This window comes from Pseudophryne corroboree, chromosome 4, assembly GCF_028390025.1.
Source record: "Pseudophryne corroboree isolate aPseCor3 chromosome 4, aPseCor3.hap2, whole genome shotgun sequence".
NCBI classification, from domain to species: Eukaryota; Metazoa; Chordata; class Amphibia; order Anura; family Myobatrachidae; genus Pseudophryne; species Pseudophryne corroboree.
The window spans coordinates 2,832,761-2,857,865 of record NC_086447.1 but is presented as its reverse complement, the minus strand read 5'-3'; the positions used below and the strand labels follow the sequence as shown (position 1 = coordinate 2,857,865).

General features: G+C 43.0%; 1 protein-coding gene across 1 annotated transcript in view; it reads left to right on the top strand.

The window, feature by feature from the left end:
• Positions 1–25,105, top strand: part of FNDC4 (fibronectin type III domain containing 4) — a 149,862-nt gene that overhangs the window by 33,618 nt on the left and 91,139 nt on the right. Inside the window, exon 2 of the mRNA XM_063914915.1 lies at positions 14,725–15,055. Within this exon, the coding sequence (XP_063770985.1) occupies positions 14,914–15,055 (142 nt within the window). The 5' untranslated portion in view covers positions 14,725–14,913. The remainder of the gene's footprint in view (positions 1–14,724; positions 15,056–25,105) is intronic.

The window sequence follows — 25,105 nt, the reverse complement described above, 5'->3', positions numbered from 1 at the left end:
ATACAGAGAGCTGTCTGGTGCTGATCTCAGTTGTGTTGTATAATGTAATAATACAGAGAGCTGTCTGGTGCTGATCTCAGTTGTGTTGTATAATGTAATAATACAGAGAGCTGTCTGGTGCTGATCTCAGTTGTGTTACATAATGTAATAATAGAGAGAGCTGTCTGGTGCTGATCTCAGTTGTGTTGTATAATGTAATAATACAGAGAGCTGTCCGGTGCTGATCTCAGTTGCGTAGTATAATGTAATAATACAGAGAGCTGTCTGGTGCTGATCTCAGTTGTGTTGTATAATGTAATAATACAGAGAGCTGTCCGGTGCTGATCTCAGTTGTGTAGTATAATGTAATAATACAGAGAGCTGTCTGGTGCTGATCTCAGTTGTGTTGTATAATGTAATAATACAGAGAGCTGTCTGGTGCTGATCTCAGTTGTGTTGTATAATGTAATAATACAGAGAGCTGTTCGGTGCTGATCTCAGTTGTGTTGTATAATGTAATAATACAGAGAGCTGTCTGGTGCTGATCTCAGTTGTGTTGTATAATGTAATAATACAGAGAGCTGTCTGGTGCTGATCTCAGTTGTGTTACATAATGTAATAATACAGAGAGATGTCTGGTGCTGATCTCAGTTGTGTTACATAATGTAATAATACAGAGAGCTGTCTGGTGCTGATCTTAGTTGTGTTGTATAATGTAATAATACAGAGAGCTGTCTGGTGCTAATCTCAGTTGTGTTGTATAATGTAATAATACAGAGAGCTGTCTGGTGCTGATCTCAGTTGTGTAGTATAATGTAATAATACAGAGAGCTGTCTGGTGCTGATCTCAGTTGTGTAGTATAATGTAATAATACAGAGAGCTGTCTGGTGCTGATCTCAGTTGTGTTACATAATGTAATAATACAGAGAGCTGTCTGGTGCTGATCTCAGTTGTGTTACATAATGTAATAATACAGAGAGCTGTCTGGTGCTGATCTCAGTTGTGTAGTATAATGTAATAATACAGAGAGCTGTCTGGTGCTGATCTCAGTTGTGTTACATAATGTAATAATACAGAGAGCTGTCTGGTGCTGATCTCAGTTGTGTTACATAATGTAATAATACAGAGAGCTTTCTGGTGCTGATCTCAGTGTTGTTGAATAATGTCATAATACAGAGAGCTGTCTGGTGCTGATCTCAGTTGTGTTACATTATGTAATAATACAGAGAGCTGTCTGGTGCTGATCTCAGTTGTGTTACATAATGTAATAATACAGAGAGCTGTCCGGTGCTGATCTCAGTGGTGTAGTATAATGTAATAATACAGAGAGCTGTCTGGTGCTGATCTCAGTTGTGTTACATAATGTAATAATACAGAGAGCTGTCTGGTGCTGATCTCAGTTGTGTTACATAATGTAATAATACAGAGAGCTGTCTGGTGCTGATCTCAGTTGTGTAGTATAATGTAATAATACAGAGAGCTGTCTGGTGCTGATCTCAGTTGTGTTACATAATTTAATAATACAGAGAGCTGTCTGGTGCTGATCTCAGTTGTGTTGTATAATGTAATAATAGAGAGAGCTGTCTGGTGCTGATCTCAGTTGTGTAGTATAATGTAATAATACAGAGAGCTGTCTGGTGCTGATCGCAGTTGTGTAGTATAATGTAATAACACAGAGAGCTGTCTGGTGCTGATCTCAGTTGTGTTACATAATGTAATAATACAGAGAGCTGTCTGGTGCTGATCTTAGTTGTGTTACATAATGTAATAATACAGAGAGCTGTCTGGTGCTGATCTCAGTTGTGTTGTATAATGTAATAATAGAGAGAGCTGTCTGGTGCTGATCTCAGTTGTGTAGTATAATGTAATAATACAGAGAGCTGTCTGGTGCTGATCGCAGTTGTGTAGTATAATGTAATAACACAGAGAGCTGTCTGGTGCTGATCTCAGTTGTGTTACATAATGTAATAATACAGAGAGCTGTCTGGTGCTGATCTTAGTTGTGTTACATAATGTAATAATACAGAGAGCTGTCTGGTGCTGATCTCAGTTGTGTTGTATAATGTAATAATACAGAGAGCTGTCTGGTGCTGATCTCAGTTGTGTTACATTATGTAATAATACAGAGAGCTGTCTGGTGCTGATCTCAGTTGTGTAGTATAATGTAATAATACAGAGATCTGTCTGGTGCTGATCTCAGTTGTGTTACATAATTTAATAATACAGAGAGCTGTCTGGTGCTGATCTCAGTTGTGTTGTATAATGTAATAATACAGAGAGCTGTCTGGTGCTGATCTTAGTTGTGTTGTATAATGTAATAATACAGAGAGCTGTCTGGTGCTGATCTCAGTTGTGTTACATAATGTAATAATACAGAGAGCTGTCTGGTGCTGATCTCCGTTGTGTTGTATAATGTAATAATACAGAGAGCTGTCTGGTGCTGATCTCAGTTGTGTTACATAATGTAATAATACAGAGAGCTGTCTGGTGCTGATCTCAGTTGTGTTACATAATGTAATAATACAGAGAGCTGTCTGGTGCTGATCTCAGTTGTGTTACATAATGTAATAATACAGAGAGCTGTCCGGTGCTGATCTCAGTGGTGTAGTATAATGTAATAATACAGAGAGCTGTCTGGTGCTGATCTCAGTTGTGTTGTATAATGTAATAATACAGAGAGCTGTCTGGTGCTGATCTCAGTTGTGTTACATAATGTAATAATACAGAGAGCTGTCTGGTGCTGATCTCAGTTGTGTTGTATAATGTAATAATACAGAGAGCTGTCCGGTGCTGATCTCAGTTGTGTTGTATAATGTAATAATACAGAGAGCTGTCCGGTGCTGATCTCAGTGGTGTAGTATAATGTAATAATACAGAGAGCTGTCTGGTGCTGATCTCAGTTGTGTTGTATAATGTAATAATACAGAGAGCTGTCTGGTGCTGATCTCAGTTGTGTAGTATAATGTAATAATACAGAGAGCTTTCTGGTGCTGATCTCAGTTGTGTTACATAATGTAATAATACATAGAGCTGTCCGGTGCTGATCTCAGTTGTGTAGTATAATGTAATAATACAGAGAGCTGTCTGGTGCTGATCTCAGTTGTGTAGTATAATGTAATAATACAGAGAGCTGTCTGGTGCTGATCTCAGTTGTGTTGTATAATGTAATAATACAGAGAGCTGTCCGGTGCTGATCTCAGTTGTGTTGTATAATGTAATAATACAGAGAGCTGTCTGGTGCTGATCTCAGTTGTGTTGTATAATGTAATAATACAGAGAGCTGTCTGGTGCTGATCTCAGTTGTGTTACATAATGTAATAATACAGAGAGCTGTCTGGTGCTGATCTCAGTTGTGTTGTATAATGTAATAATACAGAGAGCTGTCTGGTGCTGATTTCAGTTGTGTTGTATAATCTAATAATACAGAGAGCTGTCTGGTGCTGATCTCAGTTGTGTTACATAATGTAATAATACAGAGAGCTGTCTGGTGCTGATCTCAGTTGTGTTGTATAATGTAATAATACAGAGAGCTGTCTGGTGCTGATTTCAGTTGTGTTGTATAATCTAATAATACAGAGAGCTGTCTGGTGCTGATCTCAGTTGTGTTACATAATGTAATAATACAGAGAGCTGTCTGGTGCTGATCTCAGTTGTGTTACATAATGTAATAATACAGAGAGCTGTCTGGTGCTGATCTCAGTTGTGTTGTATAATGTAATAATACAGAGAGCTGTCTGGTGCTGATCTCAGTTGTGTTACATAATGTAATAATACAGAGAGCTGTCTGGTGCTGATCTCAGTTGTGTTGTATAATGTAATAATACAGAGAGCTGTCTGGTGCTGATCTCAGTTGTGTTGTATAATGTAATAATACAGAGAGCTGTCTGGTGCTGATCTCAGTTGTGTTACATAATGTAATAATACAGAGAGCTGTCTGGTGCTGATCTCAGTTGTGTTACATAATGTAATAATACAGAGAGCTGTCTGGTGCTGATCTCAGTTGTGTAGTATAATGTAATAATACAGAGAGCTCTCTGGTGCTGATCTCAGTTGTGTTGTATAATGTAATAATACAGAGAGCTGTCCGGTGCTGATCTCAGTTGTGTTGTATAATGTAATAATACAGAGAGCTGTCTGGTGCTGATCTCAGTTGTGTTACATAATGTAATAATACAGAGAGCTGTCTGGTGCTGATCTCAGTTGTGTTGTATAATGTAATAATACAGAGAGCTGTCTGGTGCTGATCTCAGTTGTGTTGTATAATCTAATAATACAGAGAGCTGTCTGGTGCTGATCTCAGTTGTGTTACATAATGTAATAATACAGAGAGCTGTCTGGTGCTGATCTCAGTTGTGTTACATAATGTAATAATACAGAGAGCTGTCTGGTGCTGATCTCAGTTGTGTTACATAATGTAATAATACAGAGAGCTGTCTGGTGCTGATCTCAGTTGTGTTGTATAATGTAATAATACAGAGAGCTGTCTGGTGCTGATCTCAGTTGTGTAGTATAATGTAATAATACAGAGAGCTGTCTGGTGCTGATCTCAGTTGTGTTGTATAATGTAATAATACAGAGAGCTGTCTGGTGCTGATCTCAGTTGTGTTGTATAATCTAATAATACAGAGAGCTGTCTGGTGCTGATCTCAGTTGTGTTGTATAATCTAATAATACAGAGAGCTGTCTGGTGCTGATCTCAGTTGTGTTGTATAATCTAATAATACAGAGAGCTGTCTGGTGCTGATCTCAGTTGTGTAGTATAATGTAATAATACAGAGAGCTGTCTGGTGCTGATCTCAGTTGTGTAGTATAATGTAATAATACAGAGAGCTGTCTGGTGCTGATCTCAGTTGTGTTGTATAATGTAATAATACAGAGAGCTGTCTGGTGCTGATCTCAGTTGTGTTACATAATGTAATAATACAGAGAGCTGTCTGGTGCTGATCTCAGTTGTGTTGTATAATGTAATAATACAGAGAGCTGTCTGGTGCTGATCTTAGTTGTGTTGTATAATGTAATAATACAGAGAGCTGTCTGGTGCTGATCTCAGTTGTGTTGTATAATGTAATAATACAGAGAGCTGTCCGGTGCTGATCTCAGTTGTGTAGTATAATGTAATAATACAGAGAGCTGTCCGGTGCTGATCTCAGTTGTGTAGTATAATGTAATAATACAGAGAGCTGTCCGGTGCTGATCTCAGATGTGTAGTATAATGTAATAATAGAGAGAGCTGTCCGGTGCTGATCTCAGTTGTGTAGTATAATGTAATAATACAGAGAGCTGTCTGGTGCTGATCTCAGTTGTGTTGTATAATGTAATAATACAGAGAGCTGTCCGGTGCTGATCTCAGTTGTGTAGTATAATGTAATAATACAGAGAGCTGTCCGGTGCTGATCTCAGATGTGTAGTATAATGTAATAATACAGAGAGCTGTCCGGTGCTGATCTCAGTTGTGTAGTATAATGTAATAATACAGAGAGCTGTCTGGTGCTGATCTCAGTTGTGTTGTATAATGTAATAATACAGAGAGCTGTCCGGTGCTGATCTCAGTTGTGTTGTATAATGTAATAATACAGAGAGCTGTCTGGTGCTGATCTCAGTTGTGTAGTATAATGTAATAATACAGAGAGCTATCTGGTGCTGATCTCAGTTGTGTTGTATAATGTAATAATACAGAGAGATGTCTGGTGCTGATCTCAGTTGTGTTGTATAATGTAATAATACAGAGAGCTGTCTGGTGCTGATCTCAGTTGTGTAGTATAATGTAATAATACAGAGAGCTGTCTGGTGCTGATCTCAGTTGTGTAGTATAATGTAATAATACAGAGAGCTGTCTGGTGCTGATCTCAGTTGTGTAGTATAATGTAATAATACAGAGAGCTGTCTGGTGCTGATCTCAGTTGTGTTGTATAATGTAGTAATACAGATAGCTGTCTGGTGCTGATCTCAGTTGTGTTACATAATGTAATAATACAGAGAGCTGTCCGGTGCTGATCTCAGTTGTGTTGTCTAATGTAATAATACAGAGAGCTGTCTGGTGTTGATCTCAGTTGTGTTACATAATGTAATAATACAGAGAGCTGTCCGGTGCTGATCTCAGTTGTGTAGTATAATGTAATAATACAGAGAGCTGTCTGGTGCTGATCTCAGTTGTGTTGTATAATGTAATAATACAGAGAGCTGTCTGGTGATGATCTCAGTTGTGTTACATAATGTAATAATACAGAGAGCTGTCTGGTGCTGATCTCAGTTGTGTTATATAATGTAATAATACAGAGAGCTGTCCGGTGCTGATCTCAGTTGTGTTGTATAATGTAATAATACAGAGAGCTGTCTGGTGCTGATCTCAGTTGTGTTGTATAATGTAATAATACAGAGAGCTGTCTGGTGCTGATCTCAGTTGTGTTGTATAATGTAGTAATACAGATAGCTGTCCGGTGCTGATCTCAGTTGTGTTACATAATGTAATAATACAGAGAGCTGTCCGGTGCTGATCTCAGTTGTGTTGTATAATGTAATAATACAGAGAGCTGTCTGGTGTTGATCTCAGTTATGTTGTATAATGTAATAATACAGAGAGCTGTCTGGTGATGATCTCAGTTGTGTTACATAATGTAATAATACAGAGAGCTGTCTGGTGCTGATCTCAGTTGTGTTATATAATGTAATAATACAGAGAGCTGTCCGGTGCTGATCTCAGTTGTGTTGTATAATGTAATAATACAGAGAGCTGTCTGGTGTTGATCTCAGTTATGTTGTATAATGTAATAATACAGAGAGCTGTCCGGTGCTGATCTCAGTTGTGTAGTATAATGTAGTAATACAGAGAGCTGTCTGGTGCTGATCTCAGTTGTGTAGTATAATGTAATAATACAGAGAGCTGTCTGGTGCTGATCTCAGTTGTGTTACATAATGTAATAATACAGAGAGCTGTCCGGTGCTGATCTCAGTTGTGTAGTATAATGTAATAATACAGAGAGCTGTCTGGTGCTGATCTCAGTTGTGTTGTATAATCTAATAATACAGAGAGCTGTCTGGTGCTGATCTCAGTTGTGTTGTATAATGTAATAATACAGAGAGCTGTCTGGTGCTGATCTCAGTTGTGTTGTATAATGTAATAATACAGAGAGCTGTCTGGTGCTGATCTCAGTTGTGTTACATAATGTAATAATACAGAGAGCTGTCTGGTGCTGATCTCGGTTGTGTTAAATAATGTAATAATACAGAGAGCTGTCTGGTGCTGATCCCAGTTGTGTTACATAATGTAATAATACAGAGAGCTGTCTGGTGCTGATCTCAGTTGTGTAGTGTATAATGTAATAGTACAGAGAGCTGTCTGGTGCTGATCCCAGTTGTGTTACATAATGTAATAATACAGAGAGCTGTCTGGTGCTGATCTCAGTTGTGTAGTATAATGTAATAATACAGAGAGCTGTCTGGTGCTGATCTCAGTTGTGTTGTATAATGTAATAATACAGAGAGCTGTCTGGTGCTGATCTCAGTTGTGTTGTATAATGTAATAATACAGAGATCTGTCTGGTGCTGATCTCAGTTGTGTTGTATAATGTAATAATACAGAGAGCTGTCTGGTGCTGATCTCAGTTGTGTTACATAATGTAATAATACAGAGAGCTGTCCGAAACTGATATCAGTTGTGTTGTATAATGTAATAATACAGAGAGCTATCTGGTGCTGATCTCAGTTGTGTTGTATAATGTAATAATACAGAGAGATGTCTGGTGCTGATCTCAGTTGTGTTGTATAATGTAATAATAGAGAGAGCTGTCCGGTGCTGATCTCAGTTGTGTTGTATAATGTAATAATACAGAGAGCTGTCTGGTGCTGATCTCAGTTGTGTTGTATAATGTAATAATACAGAGAGCTGTCTGGTGCTGATCTCAGTTGTGTTACATAATGTAATAATACAGAGAGCTGTCTGGTGCTGATCTCAGTTGTGTTACATAATGTAATAATACAGAGAGCTGTCTGGTGCTGATCTCAGTTGTGTTACATAATGTAATAATACAGAGAGCTGTCTGGTGCGGATCTCAGTTGTGTAGTATAATGTAATAATACAGAGAGCTGTCTGGTGCTGATCTCAGTTGTGTTGTATAATGTAATAATACAGAGTGCTGTCTGGTGCTGATCTCCGTTGTGTAGTATAATGTAATAATACAGAGAGCTGTCTGGTGCTGATATAAGTTGTGTAGTATAATGTAATAATACAGAGAGCTGTCTGGTGCTGATCTCAGTTGTGTTGTATAATGTAATAATACAGAGAGCTGTCTGGTGCTGATCTCAGTTGTGTTGTATAATGTAATAATACAGAGAGCTGTCTGGTGCTGATCTCAGTTGTGTTACATAATGTAATAATACAGAGAGCTGTCTGGTGCTGATCTCAGTTGTGTTACATAATGTAATAATACAGAGAGCTGTCTGGTGCTGATCTCAGTTGTGTTACATAATGTAATAATACAGAGAGCTGTCTGGTGCTGATCTCAGTTGTGTTACATAATGTAATAATACAGAGAGCTGTCTGGTGCTGATCTCAGTTGTGTTACATAATGTAATAATACAGAGAGCTGTCTGGTGCTGATCTCAGTTGTGTTGTATAATGTAATAATACAGAGAGCTGTCTGGTGCTGATCTCAGTTGTGTAGTATAATGTAATAATACAGAGAGCTGTCTGGTGCTGATCTCAGTTGTGTTGTATAATGTAATAATACAGAGAGCTATCTGGTGCTGATCTCAGTTGTGTTGTATAATGTAATAATACAGAGAGCTGTCTGGTGCTGATCTCAGTTGTGGTGTATAATGTAATAATACAGAGAGCTGTCTGGTGCTGATCTCAGTTGTGTTACATAATGTAATAATACAGAGAGCTGTCCGAAACTGATATCAGTTGTGTTGTATAATGTAATAATACAGAGAGCTATCTGGTGCTGATCTCAGTTGTGTTGTATAATGTAATAATACAGAGAGATGTCTGGTGCTGATCTCAGTTGTGTTGTATAATGTAATAATAGAGAGAGCTGTCCGGTGCTGATCTCAGTTGTGTTGTATAATGTAATAATACAGAGAGCTGTCCGGTGCTGATCTCAGTTGTGTAGTATAATGTAATAATACAGAGAGATGTCTGGTGCTGATCTCAGTTGTGTTGTATAATGTAATAATACAGAGAGCTGTCTGGTGCTGATCTCAGTTGTGCAGTATAATGTAATAATACAGAGAGCTGTCTGGTGCTGATCTCAGTTGTGTTGTATAATGTAATAATACAGAGAGCTGTCTGGTGCTGATCTCAGTTGTGTTGTATAATGTAATAACACAGAGAGCTGTCTGGTGCTGATCTCAGTTGTGTTACATAATGTAATAATACAGATAGCTGTCTGGTGCTGATCTCAGTTGTGTTGTATAATGTAATAATACAGAGAGCTGTCTGGTGCTGATCTCAGTTGTGTTGTATAATGTAATAATACAGAGAGCTGTCTGGTGCTGATCTCAGTTGTGTTGTATAATGTAATAATACAGAGAGCTGTCTGGTGCTTATCTCAGTTGTGTTACATAATGTAATAATACAGAGAGCTGTCTGGTGCTGATCTCAGTTGTGTAGTATAATGTAATAATACAGAGAGCTGTCTGGTGCTGATCTCAGTTGTGTTGTATAATGTAATAATACAGAGAGCTGCCTGGTGCTGATCTCAGTTGTGTAGTATAATGTAATAATACAGAGAGCTGTCTGGTGCTGATCTCAGTTGTGTTGTATAATGTAATAATACAGAGAGCTGTCTGGTGCTGATCTCAGTTGTGTTGTATAATGTAATAATACAGAGAGCTGTCTGGTGCTGATCTCAGTTGTGTTACATAATGTAATAATACAGAGAGCTGTCTGGTGCTGATCTCAGTTGTGTTACATAATGTAATAATACAGAGAGCTGTCTGGTGCTGATCTCAGTTGTGTTACATAATGTAATAATATAGAGAGCTGTCTGGTGCTGATCTCAGTTGTGTTGTATAATGTAATAATACAGAGAGCTGTCTGGAGCTGATCTCAGTTGTGTTACATAATGTAATAATACAGAGAGCTGTCTGATGCTGATCTCAGTTGTGTTATATAATGTAATAATACAGAGAGCTGTCTGGTGCTGATCTCAGTTGTGTTACATAATGTAATAATACAGAGAGCTGTCCAGTGCTGATCTCAGTTGTGTAGTATAATGTAATAATACAGAGAGCTGTCTGGTGCTGATCTCAGTTGTGTAGTATAATGTAATAATACAGAGAGCTGTCTGGTGCTGATCTCAGTTGTGTTACATAATGTAATAATACAGAGAGCTGTCTGGTGCTGATCTCAGTTGTGTTGTATAATGTAATAATACAGAGAGCTGTCTGGTGCTGATCTCAGTTGTGTTACATAATGTAATAATACAGAGAGCTGTCTGGTGCTGATCTCAGTTGTGTTACATAATGTAATAATACAGAGAGCTGTCTGGTGCTGATCTCAGTTGTGTTACATAATGTAATAATACAGAGAGCTGTCTGGTGCTGATCTCAGTTGTGTTACATAATGTAATAATATAGAGAGCTGTCTGGTGCTGATCTCAGTTGTGTTGTATAATGTAATAATACAGAGAGCTGTCTGGAGCTGATCTCAGTTGTGTTACATAATGTAATAATACAGAGAGCTGTCTGATGCTGATCTCAGTTGTGTTGTATAATGTAATAATACAGAGAGCTGTCCAGTGCTGATCTCAGTTGTGTAGTATAATGTAATAATACAGAGAGCTGTCTGGTGCTGATCTCAGTTGTGTAGTATAATGTAATAATACAGAGAGCTGTCTGGTGCTGATCTCAGTTGTGTTACATAATGTAATAATACAGAGAGCTGTCTGGTGCTGATCTCAGTTGTGTTGTATAATGTAATAATACAGAGAGCTGTCTGGTGCTGATCTCAGTTGTGTTACATAATGTAATAATAGAGAGAGCTGTCTGGTGCTGATCTCAGTTGTGTTGTATAATGTAATAATACAGAGAGCTGTCCGGTGCTGATCTCAGTTGTGTAGTATAATGTAATAATACAGAGAGCTATCTGGTGCTGATCTCAGTTGTGTAGTATAATGTAATAATACAGAGAGCTGTCTGGTGCTGATCTCAGTTGTGTTGTATAATGTAATAATACAGAGAGCTGTCCGGTGCTGATCTCAGTTGTGTAGTATAATGTAATAATACAGAGAGCTGTCTGGTGCTGATCTCAGTTGTGTTACATAATGTAATAATACAGAGAGCTGTCTGGTGCTGATCTCAGTTGTGTTGTATAATGTAATAATACAGAGAGCTGTCCGGTGCTGATCTCAGTTGTGTTGTATAATGTAATAATACAGAGAGCTGTCTGGTGGTGATATCAGTTGTGTTGTATAATGTAATAATACAGAGAGCTGTCTGGTGCTGATCTCAGTTGTGTTACATAATGTAATAATACAGAGAGCTGTCTGGTGCTGATCTCAGTTGTGTAGTATAATGTAATAATACAGAGAGCTGTCTGGTGCTGATCTCAGTTGTGTTGTATAAAGTAATAATACAGAGAGCTGTCTGGTGCTGATCTCAGTTGTGTTACATAATGTAATAATACAGAGAGATGTCTGGTGCTGATCTCAGTTGTGTTACATAATGTAATAATACAGAGAGCTGTCTGGTGCTGATCTCAGTTGTGTTGTATAATGTAATAATACAGAGAGCTGTCTGGTGCTGATCTCAGTTGTGTTGTATAATGTAATAATACAGAGAGCTGTCTGGTGCTGATCTCAGTTGTGTAGTATAATGTAATAATACAGAGAGCTGTCTGGTGCTGATCTCAGTTGTGTTACATAATGTAATAATACAGAGAGCTGTCTGGTGCTGATCTCAGTTGTGTTACATAATGTAATAATACAGAGAGCTGTCTGGTGCTGATCTCAGTTGTGTAGTATAATGTAATAATACAGAGAGCTGTATGGTGCTGATCTCCGTTGTGTTGTATAATGTAATAATACAGAAAGCTGTCTGGTGCTGATCTCAGTTGTGTTACATAATGTAATAATACAGAGAGCTTTCTGGTGCTGATCTCAGTGTTGTTGAATAATGTCATAATACAGAGAGCTGTCTGGTGCTGATCTCAGTTGTGTTACATTATGTAATAATACAGAGAGCTGTCTGGTGCTGATCTCAGTTGTGTAGTATAATGTAATAATACAGAGAGCTGTCTGGTGCTGATCTCAGTTGTGTTACATAATTTAATAATACAGAGAGCTGTCTGGTGCTGATCTCAGTTGTGTTGTATAATGTAATAATAGAGAGAGCTGTCTGGTGCTGATCTCAGTTGTGTAGTATAATGTAATAATACAGAGAGCTGTCTGGTGCTGATCGCAGTTGTGTAGTATAATGTAATAACACAGAGAGCTGTCTGGTGCTGATCTCAGTTGTGTTGTATAATGTAATAATACAGAGAGCTGTCTGGTGCTGATCTCAGTTGTGTTGTATAATGTAATAATACAGAGAGCTGTCTGGTGCTGATCTCAGTTGTGTTGTATAATGTAATAATACAGAGAGCTGTCTGGTGCTGATCTCAGTTGTGTTACATAATGTAATAATACAGAGAGCTGTCTGGTGCTGATCTCAGTTGTGTTGTATAATGTAATAATACAGAGAGCTGTCTGGTGCTGATCTCAGTTGTGTTGTATAATGTAATAATACAGAGAGCTGTCCGGTGCTGATCTCAGTTGTGTAGTATAATGTAATAATATAGAGAGATGTCTGGTGCTGATCTCAGTTGTGTTACATAATGTAATAATACAGAGAGCTGTCTGGTGCTGATATCAGTTGTGTTGTATAATGTAATAATACAGAGAGCTGTCTGGTGCTGATCTCAGTTGTGTAGTATAATGTAATAATACAGAGAGCTGTCCGGTGCTGATCTCAGTTGTGTTGTATAATGTAATAATACAGAGAGCTGTCTGGTGCTGATCTCAGTTGTGTTGTATAATGTAATAATACAGAGAGCTGTCTGGTGCTGATCTCAGTTGTGTTACATAATGTAATAATACAGAGAGCTGTCTGGTGCTGATCTCAGTTGTGTTGTATAATGTAATAATACAGAGAGCTGTCCGATGCTGATCTCAGTTGTGTTGTATAATGTAATAATACAGAGAGCTGTCCGATGCTGATCTCAGTTGTGTTATATAATGTAATAATACAGAGAGCTGTCTGGTGCTGATCTCAGTTGTGTTACATAATGTAATAATACAGAGAGCTGTCTGGTCCTGATCTCAGTTGTGTTACATAATGTAATAATACAGAGAGCTGTCTGGTGCTGATCTCAGTTGTGTAGTATAATGTAATAATACAGAGAGCTGTCTGGTGCTGATCTCAGTTGTGTAGTATAATGTAATAATACAGAGAGCTGTCTGGTGCTGATCTCAGTTGTGTTACATAATGTAATAATACAGAGAGCTGTCTGGTGCTGATCTCAGTTGTGTAGTATAATGTAATAATACAGAGAGCTGTCTGGTGCTGATCTCAGTTGTGTAGTATAATGTAATAATACAGAGAGCTGTCTGGTGCTGATCTCAGTTGTGTAGTATAATGTAATAATACAGAGAGCTGTCTGGTGCTGATCTCAGTTGTGTTACATAATGTAATAATACAGAGAGCTGTCTGGTGCTGATCTCAGTTGTGTTGTATAATGTAATAATACAGAGAGCTGTCCGGTGCTGATCTCAGTTGTGTAGTATAATGTAATAATACAGAGAGCTGTCCGGTGCTGATCTCAGTTGTGTAGTATAATGTAATAATACAGAGAGCTGTCTGGTGCTGATCTCAGTTGTGTTGTATAATGTAATAATACAGAGAGCTGTCTGGTGCTGATCTCAGTTGTGTTGTATAATGTAATAATACAGAGAGCTGTCCGGTGCTGATCTCAGTTGTGTAGTATAATGTAATAATATAGAGAGATGTCTGGTGCTGATCTCAGTTGTGTTGTATAATGTAATAATACAGAGAGCTGTCTGGTGCTGATCTCAGTTGTGTTGTATAATGTAATAATACAGAGAGCTGTCTGGTGCTGATCTCAGTTGTGTAGTATAATGTAATAATACAGAGAGCTGTCTGGTGCTGATCTCAGTTGTGTTGTATAATGTAATAATACAGAGAGCTGTCTGGTGCTGATCTCAGTTGTGTTGTATAATGTAATAATACAGAGAGCTGTCTGGTGCTGATCTCAGTTGTGTTACATAATGTAATAATACAGAGAGCTGTCTGGTGCTGATCTCAGTTGTGTTGTATAATGTAATAATACAGAGAGCTGTCTGGTGCTGATCTCAGTTGTGTTGTATAATGTAATAATACAGAGAGCTGTCCGGTGCTGATCTCAGTTGTGTAGTATAATGTAATAATATAGAGAGATGTCTGGTGCTGATCTCAGTTGTGTTACATAATGTAATAATACAGAGAGCTGTCTGGTGCTGATATCAGTTGTGTTGTATAATGTAATAATACAGAGAGCTGTCTGGTGCTGATATCAGTTGTGTTGTATAATGTAATAATACAGAGAGCTGTCTGGTGCTGACATCAGTTGTGTTGTATAATGTAATAATACAGAGAGCTGTCTGGTGCTGATCTCAGTTGTGTTGTATAATGTAATACAGAGAGCTGTCTGGTGCTGATCTCAGGTGTGTTACATAATGTAATAATAGATGTATTTTGTATTCTTCTAGGAAATGCAGATTGTGACCATTGGTGGAACAGACTGTGAAGAAGACATCAAACCTTAGAAGGAATAGGTCACATGACTGAAACGCCTGCAGTCCACTTTTGTGGATTGGAATGCGCTCGGACATTTGCTGCACCACCTATCGGAGCATGTAAAAACTATTTGCAGCAGTTTGTCCAGACTTGGAGTTCCAATGACTTGTGTCTCATTTCTTAGCCTTCGATCCAAGGGCTGTGCATGGGGCAAAAAGCTGCCAGACATGGCCCATATTCCGATGTACCTGAGTCCAGCGGTGTTGGTTCTTTTCAGCTGTGACCTCTGCTTGGTGAAAGCAAGTAAGTGTCTCGGGTGAAGGATCGATTGCCAAGTATAAATGTTTCTGTGAATGTGCAATGGTCAGGGTTCTGTCTCAGAGCACCTTGTGTGGTTTATAGAACATATTCAGGAACTGAAAAGCAAGATCTCTAACCCCTACATCTTACTTTGTATTGTTCTGTGTCTGAGCGGCCTGGACTGGACTGTGCTGTCTGGCTTCACTGGAAAGAAATAATATTCTAAAAGTTCTCTATGTAGTGAGCACACACAATGCATACCACTATGTGGCTGGACCCTGTAGATGTTCTGTACAACATCTAACTCCTCCACATTTCCATCTCACTCCTCACTCCTCTTCCCTCCTATCCCTCTCTCTGCTCTGTGATTCCACCTATCTCTCTCTCCTACTTTTTCACCCCATCTTTCTCTCTCATCCTCTCCCTTTCTTTGTTTTGCGCCCTCTTTTTCCACTTTCTTGTCTCTCCTCTTTCCTCCATCATTCCCTAGTATATGTCTGGCACCCTCTGTCTCCACCTTGCTCTCTGATCATTTCCCTCTCTATACTGCCTCCCTCTCATTGCTGGCTATCACAAAGCTAACATTGCTTATTAAATATCACCCAAATCTCAACTTCTGGGGCACAAAAAATACCACAGCTGTCACACGGGCAGACGCACTTACCGGCAGACTCCATGTTTTCCTGTGTCGCATGCTTACTGTAGCCCTGTCATTTTCTCACTTCTAGTGCCAGCATACATCCGGGATTTTACCTCCTCCCATCCAGCAACTGCCTCCATTCAATCCTACCCAGTTACCATCATTACAGCAGGAATTTCCACTGCCAGGCCTCTGCTGCCAGTGTATATTCTAGGTTTACCTGGCAGATTCTCCTTTCCCGTGGCATATGCACATGGCATATATGTTTTTATGCTGGGCAGAGGGTGAGTAATGGAGCACAGAACTTACCATTATACTGGGATTGGGGGATTACAGTGCATTTAACTTGTGATGATATATAGGCCGCATCTAAAGGGAGTGTAAAAGAGTATTGTGCAGTATGTAAATTAAGTTGTCTGGTGGGTGGGGTACTGTCCCATACCAGCTGGTGACCCTGAGCAGTGCCGGGTGGGTGGGGTACAGTCCCATACCAGCTGGTGACTCTGAGCAGTGCCGGGTGGGTGGGGTACTGTCCCATACCAGCTGGTGACCCTGAGCAGTGCCGGGTGGGTGGGGTACTGTCCCATACCAGCTGGTGACCCTGAGCAGTGCCGGGTGGGTGGGGTACTGTCCCATACCAGCTGGTGACCCTGAGCAGTGCCGGGTGGGTGGGGTACTGTCCCATACCAGCTGGTGACCCTGAGCAGTGCCGGGTGGGTGGGGTACTGTCCCATACCAGCTGGTGACCCTGAGCAGTGCTGGGTGGGTGGGGTACTGTCCCATACCAGCTGGTGACCCTGAGCAGTGCCAGGTGGGTGGGGTACTGTCCCATACCAGCTGGTGACTCTGAGCAGTGCCGGGTGGGTGGGGTACTGTCCCATACCAGCTGGTGACCCTGAGCAGTGCCGGGTGGGTGGGGTACTGTCCCATACCAGCTGGTGACTCTGAGCAGTGCCGGGTGGGTGGGGTACTGTCCCATACCTGCTGGTGACCCTGAGCAGTGCCAGGTGGGTGGGGTACTGTCCCATACCAGCTGGTGACCCTGAGCAGTGCCGGGTGGGTGGGGTACTGTCCCATACCAGCTGGTGACCCTGAGCAGTGCCGGGTGGGTGGGGTACTGTATCCTACCAGTTGGGTGACCCTGAGCAGTGCTGGGTGGGTGGGGTACTGTCCCATACCAGCTGGTGACCCTGAGCAGTGCCAGGTGGGTGGGGTACTGTCCCATACCAGCTGGTGACCCTGAGCAGGGCCGGGTGGGTGGGGTACTGTATCCTACCAGCTGGGTGACCCTGAGCATTGGTCACTGTTGTCCAGTCTGCACTGGGAATCTGTCAGAGGTTTCCGCTTGGAGACACTGGGCTCTGCCCAGAACAGCCGGTGAATGGAGTAGTGCTTTGCGCTATTCTGGTGGTCACATGACACGGCAGATTCCGATGTCTTAAGATGAGTTTTCTTGTTCAGCGGCTTTTAAACAACATGTCCCTTGCTATGGTCCTTGGTGCGGTCACAGCACACAGGTGTATCTCAGGGCACATAGGCGCTGTGTGTATCTGGTTATAATACACAATATACAGGGAGTAAGCGCTCTGCCTCTGGGCGCTGCGGTTGGATGACGCAATTTGCATAACGGCTGTATCTTTGGACATAGCAGCGATGCAATAATAACCAATGTGTTAATAGTCTCCTCCTGCTGGCTGCTGTGATTTAGTGGTGCCGAGAGAGGGGGGGGGGTAGAAATTACCCAGGCCCAGGTCTGATGGAGGGGCCCAGTGAGGGTCCAGCAGGGGCCCAGACCCCCTCCCCTGGCAGCAGCAGCTACAGCTCTTCTCCTCAGCCAAGCACACTACACATCGGAGGTGTGTGCAGACCATCAGGTGCCACTGATACAGGTCTGATCGCAGCAGCAAATTTGTTAGCTACTGGGCAAAACCATGTGCACTGCAGGGGGGGGGGGGGCAAATGTACCATATGCACTGCAGGGGGGCAGATGTAACATGTGCAGAGAGAGTTAGATTTGGGTGGGTTATATTGTTTCTGTGCAGGGTAAATACTGACTGCTTTATTTTTACACTGCAAATTAGATTTTAGTTTGGACACACACCACCCAAATCTAACTCTCTGCACATGTTACATCTGCCCCAGCTGCACTGCACATGTTACATCTGCCCTCCTACAGTGCACATGTTACATCTGCCCCCCTGCATTGCACATGGTTTTGCCCGTTTACTAACAAATTTGCTGCTGCGATCAGATATGAATTAGGCCCACAGTGTCACAACTGAGGGCCTGAGCTGACGGGAGGCAGCCTCAGTTGTAGGGGCTGAGATGTAACGGAACCTGGGAGGTTGTATCAGACCCCTAGACATGTAAGTAACATGTAGAATAACTGCCCGAAGGCGTGACCACGACAACCAGGATAAAAGTCAATGATGTTTATTATGACAAACTCCGTAACACAGCAGCAGTAAAAGGAAACATAAAAGTCAACAGAGGATAAATACAATTCCTGGGTACTACAGGGTGGCAATGGCCACAGGCACTGGTAGTGTGAGACAGTTCTTATAATCTTCTAGTTGGAAAGTCCTTACCGGGCCTGACTGTAGCAGTGGAGAGAACCCAGGATCGTACCAGCTGATGTTCCAGGAACGGCTGGGCTGCTGAAGGTAAAACGGCTGCTGTGGATACTGGCTGGAACCAGACTGTTGTTGGTACGGAGTGGATACTGGCTGGAACCAGTTAAATAATAAACGAACTTGAGAGCGATGAAATAATAATGAAGTTTGGAGTTTGAGAGCGGTGAAATAATAATACCGGTGGAGAGTGGTAAACTGCAGAAAAGGACACCGGCCCTTTAAGAGAAGCTATACACTGCTGGAAGCTGGGCTGGAAGCAGGTGATTGTTTGAGAGCGGTGAAATAATAATACCGGTGGAGAGTGGTAAACTGCAGAAAGGACACCGGCCCTTTAAGAGAAGCTGTACACTGCTGGAAGCTGGGCTGGAAGCAGGTGATTGTTTGAGAGCGGTGAAATAATAATACCGGTGGAGAGTGGTAAACTGCAGAAAGGACACCGGCCCTTTAAGAGAAGCTGTACACTGCTGGAAGCTGGGCTGGAAGCAGGTGATTGTTGTAGCTGGAAACAGGTGAGTCCAGAATGGATCGGAGAGTCAGGCTACACCGCAGATGGAATGCTGGTGCGGGTCTCTATAGCAGAAGTCTGGAGACAGGAGCTGGAACCTGGAAGACAACCACAGGAGAGAGACAAACTGGAACTAGGTTAGACAACCAAAGCACTGACGCCTTCCTTGCTCAGGCACAGCATACTTATACCTGCAGCAAGGAAGGGGTTGGCTAGGCAATTATGCAAATCAACAATACAGACAGCAGATTGGTGGAAATAATCAGATGACAAAATCCAAGATGGCTGCGCCCATGCAGACACTTGGAGGGAAGTTTGGTTTGTAATCCATGTGAGAATTGAAACAGTAATGGCGACGCCGGCCACAGGAGACAGGAGACGCCAGACTGACAAGCACACATTTAACCACGCGGGCACAGCGGAGGCCGCGGCTGATGAAATCACCAGTCTGACATTCTGCATGTGGAAACTCAGGAACAGCGGGATCCGGTCCTGGAACGCTGAGCCAGCCTTAGGAGGCATCTGAAGGGTAAGTAATGGCGTCCAGATACCCGGATCGTGACAGCACCCCCCCCTTTAGGAGTGGCCCCAGGACACTTCTTAGGCTTTAAAGGAAACTTTGCATGGAAATTTCGGACCAAGGCAGGAGCATGGACGTCTGAGGCATTGGTCCAAGAGCGTTCTTCAGGACCATAGCCCTTCCAGTCAATGAGGTATTGTAACTGACCGTAACGGAAACGTGAGTCCAAAATCTTGGCCACCTCGTACTCGACTCCCCGTTGAGTCTGAACTTTGGGAGCTGGAGGAAGTGCGGAATGAAACCGATTCAGGATCAGCGGTTTCAACAAAGAAACATGAAATGTCCTGGGTATTTTCAAGAAGGATGGTAACTGTAACCTGTAGGCAACAGGATTGATGACTTGTTCAATCTTGAAGGGTCCGATGTAGCGAGGTGCAAATTTCATGCTGGGAACTCTCAACCTCAAATTCTTCGTGGACAGCCACACACGATCACCCACCTTGAGAGCAGGAACCGCTCTACGCTTCCTATCGGCAAACTTCTTATACCTGAATGAGGCTTTAAGCAGGGCTGCGCGGACGTTCCTCCAGTTATTTGAAAACTGACGCAAGGTGACATCCACTGCTGGAACAGAAGTTGCGGGAAGCGGTTGGAATTCTGGGACTTTAGGGTGGAATCCATAATTAATGAAGAATGGTGTAGAAGAAGATGAGGAATGGTATTGATTGTTGTGGCTGAACTTGGCCCAAGGAAGGAGTTGAACCCAGTCATCTTGAGAGGAAGACACATATATACGGAGGAAGGCCTCCAAGTCCTGATTCACCCTCTCGGTTTGACCATTGGTCTGAGGATGGTAAGCCGTGGAAAACTTTAACTTGACTTGGAGGGCTTGACACAAACTTCGCCAAAATTTGGCTACAAATTGTACTCCACGATCCGAGATGATCTCTTCAGGAAGACCGTGAAGTCGGAAGATCTCTTGTATAAACACTTGAGCCAACTTGGAAGCTGACGGAAGACCGGTGAGAGGGATGAAATGTGCCATCTTGGTGAACCGGTCAACTACCACCCAGATGGTATTAAACTTGTTGCAGATAGGTAGATCGGAAACAAAGTCCATCGACAAATGGGTCCAAGGTCGACGGGGAACAGATAATGGAGCCAGTTGCCCCGCAGGCGACTGGCGGGAGACTTTGTGTTGGGCACACTTTGGGCAGGAGGCAATAAATTCCATAACGTCCTTCTTCAGAGTTGGCCACCAGTAGGACCTAGAAATGAATTCAAGGGTTTTCTGAATGCCTGTATGTCCAGCAAAACGGGAAGCATGGGCCCAATGCATGAGCTTCTTCCTTAGAACTGGCTTAACAAAACTTTTCCCTGGTGGAGGCGTAGAGTCCATCCCTACCGTGGAGAATGCCAACGGATTAATAATAGGATGCTTGTCTGCAGACTCGGACTCATTTTCTTGCTCCCATGAGCGGGAAAGGGCATCGGCCTTACGATTCTGAGAACCCGGACAGAACTGGAGTTTAAAGTCAAACCTAGAGAAGAAAAGTGCCCATCTGGCCTGACGAGGATTCAGACATTGTGCGCCTTTGAGATATAAAAGATTTTTGTGGTCGGTAAGTATGGTGATTGAGTGGGAAGCTCCCTCCAACAGGTATCTCCACTCCTCCAGAGCGAGCTTGATGGCTAGCAACTCCTGATCGCCAATGGCATAGTTGCGCTCAGCTGGGGAGAACTTCCGGGAGAAGAAACTGCAAGGATGTAGATGTCCATCTTTGGCCCTATGGGATAACACTGCTCCTACTCCAACGGAGGAGGCATCTACCTCTAAGATAAAAGGAGAGTCGGTGTCGGGCTGTTTCAGAACTGGTGCAGAGATGAACCGTTGCTTCAGAAGGTGAAAGGCCTGTGTAGCTTCCTCGGACCACTTGGACGGATTAGCACCTTTCTTGGTTAATGCAGTGATAGGTGCCACGATGGTGGAAAAGTCTCGTATAAATTTTCTATAATAATTGGCGAACCCTAAGAACCTCTGGACCCCTTTGAGGCTTAAGGGTATAGGCCAATTCTGGATTGCTTGGAGTTTCTCAGGATCCATCTCTAGTCCGGAACCGGACACAATGTAACCTAGAAACGGAATGGTTTTAACTTCAAACACACACTTCTCCAATTTACAATAGAGGTGATTGACACGGAGATGGGAAAGAACCTCTTTTACCCAGAAACGATGATCTTCGAGATTATTAGCAAAGATGAGGATGTCGTCTAGATAAACCACGACATGGCGGTACAAGATGTCCCTGAAAATCTCATTCACGAAGTGCTGGAAGACTGCTGGAGCGTTGCTCAATCCGAAGGGCATGACGAGGTACTCATAATGTCCGTCACGGGTGTTAAAGGCGGTCTTCCACTCGTCACCCTCACGGATTCGGATGAGATTGTAGGCACCCCTCAAGTCCAGCTTTGTGAAAATAGTTGCACCACTAACTCTATCAAAGAGCTCGGTAATCAGGGGTAAAGGGTATCGGTTCTTGACGGTAATGTCGTTCAGACCTCTGTAGTCGATGCACGGACGCAGACCACCGTCTTTCTTCTTAACGAAGAAGAAGCCTGCGCCGGCTGGAGAAGAAGATGGTCGGATGAAACCCTTCGCCAGGTACTCTTTGATGTACTCTTCCATGGAGTGTGTCTCAGGCAGAGACAACGGATAAGTTCGGCCTCGCGGTGGAACCTTCCCTGGAATGAGGTCGATTGGGCAGTCCCATTCTCTATGAGGAGGAAGGATATCAGCAGAGGCTTTACTGAACACGTCGGTGAAGTCTTGATATGGAGGAGGCGGAACATCAGATGACCTGGGGAAGGAAGAACAAACAGGAAGAACTTTGGCTAAACAAGTCTCAGCACAGGAGGGACCCCATGCCAGTATTTGCGTAGTCGTCCAGTCAATTGATGGGTTGTGGAGACGGAGCCATGGAAGGCCTAAAACCACTGGATGTGTGGCTCTTGGAATCACTAAAAAAGAAATATACTCAGAATGAAGAACTCCCACTCTCAGACGAACTGGAAGAGTCCTTAAGGAAATGACTGCGTCAAAAATCTTGCTGCCATCCACGGCAGTCAAAGAGATGGACGAGGACAGTCTCTCGGTGGGTAGGGACCACCGTTTAACATAAGCTTCGGTTATGAAATTCCCAGCTGCTCCGGAATCAAGGAGGGCAATGACGTTCCTGTAACGTTGAGCAATTTGGAGCGACACTGGGAGGTTACAGTCATGAGGAGATGGAGAGGAGATCATTACTCCTAGCCGGCCCTCTCCTTGGCGAGCTAGGATCTGGAGTTTCCCGGACGTTTGGGACAGGCATTGATAGTGTGCGACGGAGCTGCACAGTAGAGACAGAGAGACTCAGAGAGACGTCTTCGGCGCTCAGCGGGAGATAGACGGGAACGACTAATTTGCATAGGCTCATCCTTGGATGGAGATGGTTGACGAGGAGGAGGAGCAGAAGATTTAGGAGTAGATGATCTTCCTCGCTCGGTTGCTCTCTCTGAAACGTAGATCAACCTTCGTGCAAAGAGAAATTAGCTCATCCAACTTAGAGGGCAAGTCTCTGGTAGCTAACTCATCCTTGATGCGTTCTGATAAGCCATGCCAGAATGCAGCATACAGGGCCTCGTCGTTCCATGCCAGTTCGGATGCCAGGATTTTAAACTGTATAAGATACTGTCCCACAGTACGTGTTCCCTGGCGTAAACGGAGAATCTCAGATGAAGCAGATGTTATCCGGCCTGGCTCGTCGAAGATGCGCCTGAATGTAGCTACAAAGTCAGTATAGGAGGATAGCAGGGGATCAGACTTCTCCCATAAAGGTGATGCCCAGTCAAGGGCTGAGCCACTGAGAAGGGAGATGATATAGGCAATTTTGGTACGGTCACTGAAGAAATTGCCAGGTAGAAGCTCAAAGTGGATTTCACATTGATTGAGAAATCCCCTGCAGAACCTTGGAGATCCATCAAATTTTGCTGGCGTTGGAAGATGAAGATGTGGACTGGAAATGGGTAAGGTGGGTGGGGTTACAGCTGGTGTTACTGTAGTGGACGTGCCAGGTCCACGGAGGGTCGTTTGAATCCCATACAGCCGTGTAGAGAGATCCTGGAGACAGCGGATGATGTGGCCCTGTGCAGCCTCCTGATGTTAAAGTCGGGCTGCCAGTTCTTGCATCGGCCTGGCCGCTTGATCCTGGTCTCCGGCTGGATTCATTAGGTCAGTGCTTACTGTCACAACTGAGGGCCTGAGCTGACGGGAGGCAGCCTCAGTTGTAGGGGCTGAGATGTAACGGAACCTGGGAGGTTGTATCAGACCCCTAGACATGTAAGTAACATGTAGAATAACTGCCCGAAGGCGTGACCACGACAACCAGGATAAAAGTCAATGATGTTTATTATGACAAACTCCGTAACACAGCAGCAGTAAAAGGAAACATAAAAGTCAACAGAGGATAAATACAATTCCTGGGTACTACAGGGTGGCAAGGGCCACAGGCACTGGTAGTGTGAGACAGTTCTTATAATCTTCTAGTTGGAAAGTCCTTACCGGGCCTGACTGTAGCAGTAGAGAGAACCCAGGATCGTACCAGCTGATGTTCCAGGAACGGCTGGGCTGCTGAAGGTAAAACGGCTGCTGTGGATACTGGCTGGAACCAGACTGTTGTTGGTACGGAGTGGATACTGGCTGGAACCAGTTAAATAATAAACGAACTTGAGAGCGATGAAATAATAATGAAGTTTGGAGTTTGAGAGCGGTGAAATAATAATACCGGTGGAGAGTGGTAAACTGCAGAAAAGGACACCGGCCCTTTAAGAGAAGCTATACACTGCTGGAAGCTGGGCTGGAAGCAGGTGATTGTTTGAGAGCGGTGAAATAATAATACCGGTGGAGAGTGGTAAACTGCAGAAAGGACACCGGCCCTTTAAGAGAAGCTGTACACTGCTGGAAGCTGGGCTGGAAGCAGGTGATTGTTGTAGCTGGAAACAGGTGAGTCCAGAATGGATCGGAGAGTCAGGCTACACCGCAGATGGAATGCTGGTGCGGGTCTCTATAGCAGAAGTCTGGAGACAGGAGCTGGAACCTGGAAGACAACCACAGGAGAGAGACAAACTGGAACTAGGTTAGACAACCAAAGCACTGACGCCTTCCTTGCTCAGGCACAGCATACTTATACCTGCAGCAAGGAAGGGGTTGGCTAGGCAATTATGCAAATCAACAATACAGACAGCAGATTGGTGGAAATAATCAGATGACAAAATCCAAGATGGCTGCGCCCATGCAGACACTTGGAGGGAAGTTTGGTTTGTAATCCATGTGAGAATTGAAACAGTAATGGCGACGCCGGCCACAGGAGACAGGAGACGCCAGACTGACAAGCGCACATTTAACCACGCGGGCACAGCGGAGGCCGCGGCTGATGAAATCACCAGTCTGACATTCTGCATGTGGAAACTCAGGAACAGCGGGATCCGGTCCTGGAACGCTGAGCCAGCCTTAGGAGGCATCTGAAGGGTAAGTAATGGCGTCCAGATACCCGGATCGTGACACACAGGTCTCTATTGTGTGTGCACTCTGTTCTGTAGCTGTAGCACATACTGCGTACTACTGGTACACAGGTGCTACTGATACAGGCCTCTATGGTGTGTGTACACAGGTGCTACTGATACAGGACTCTATGGTGTGTGTACACAGGTGCTACTGATA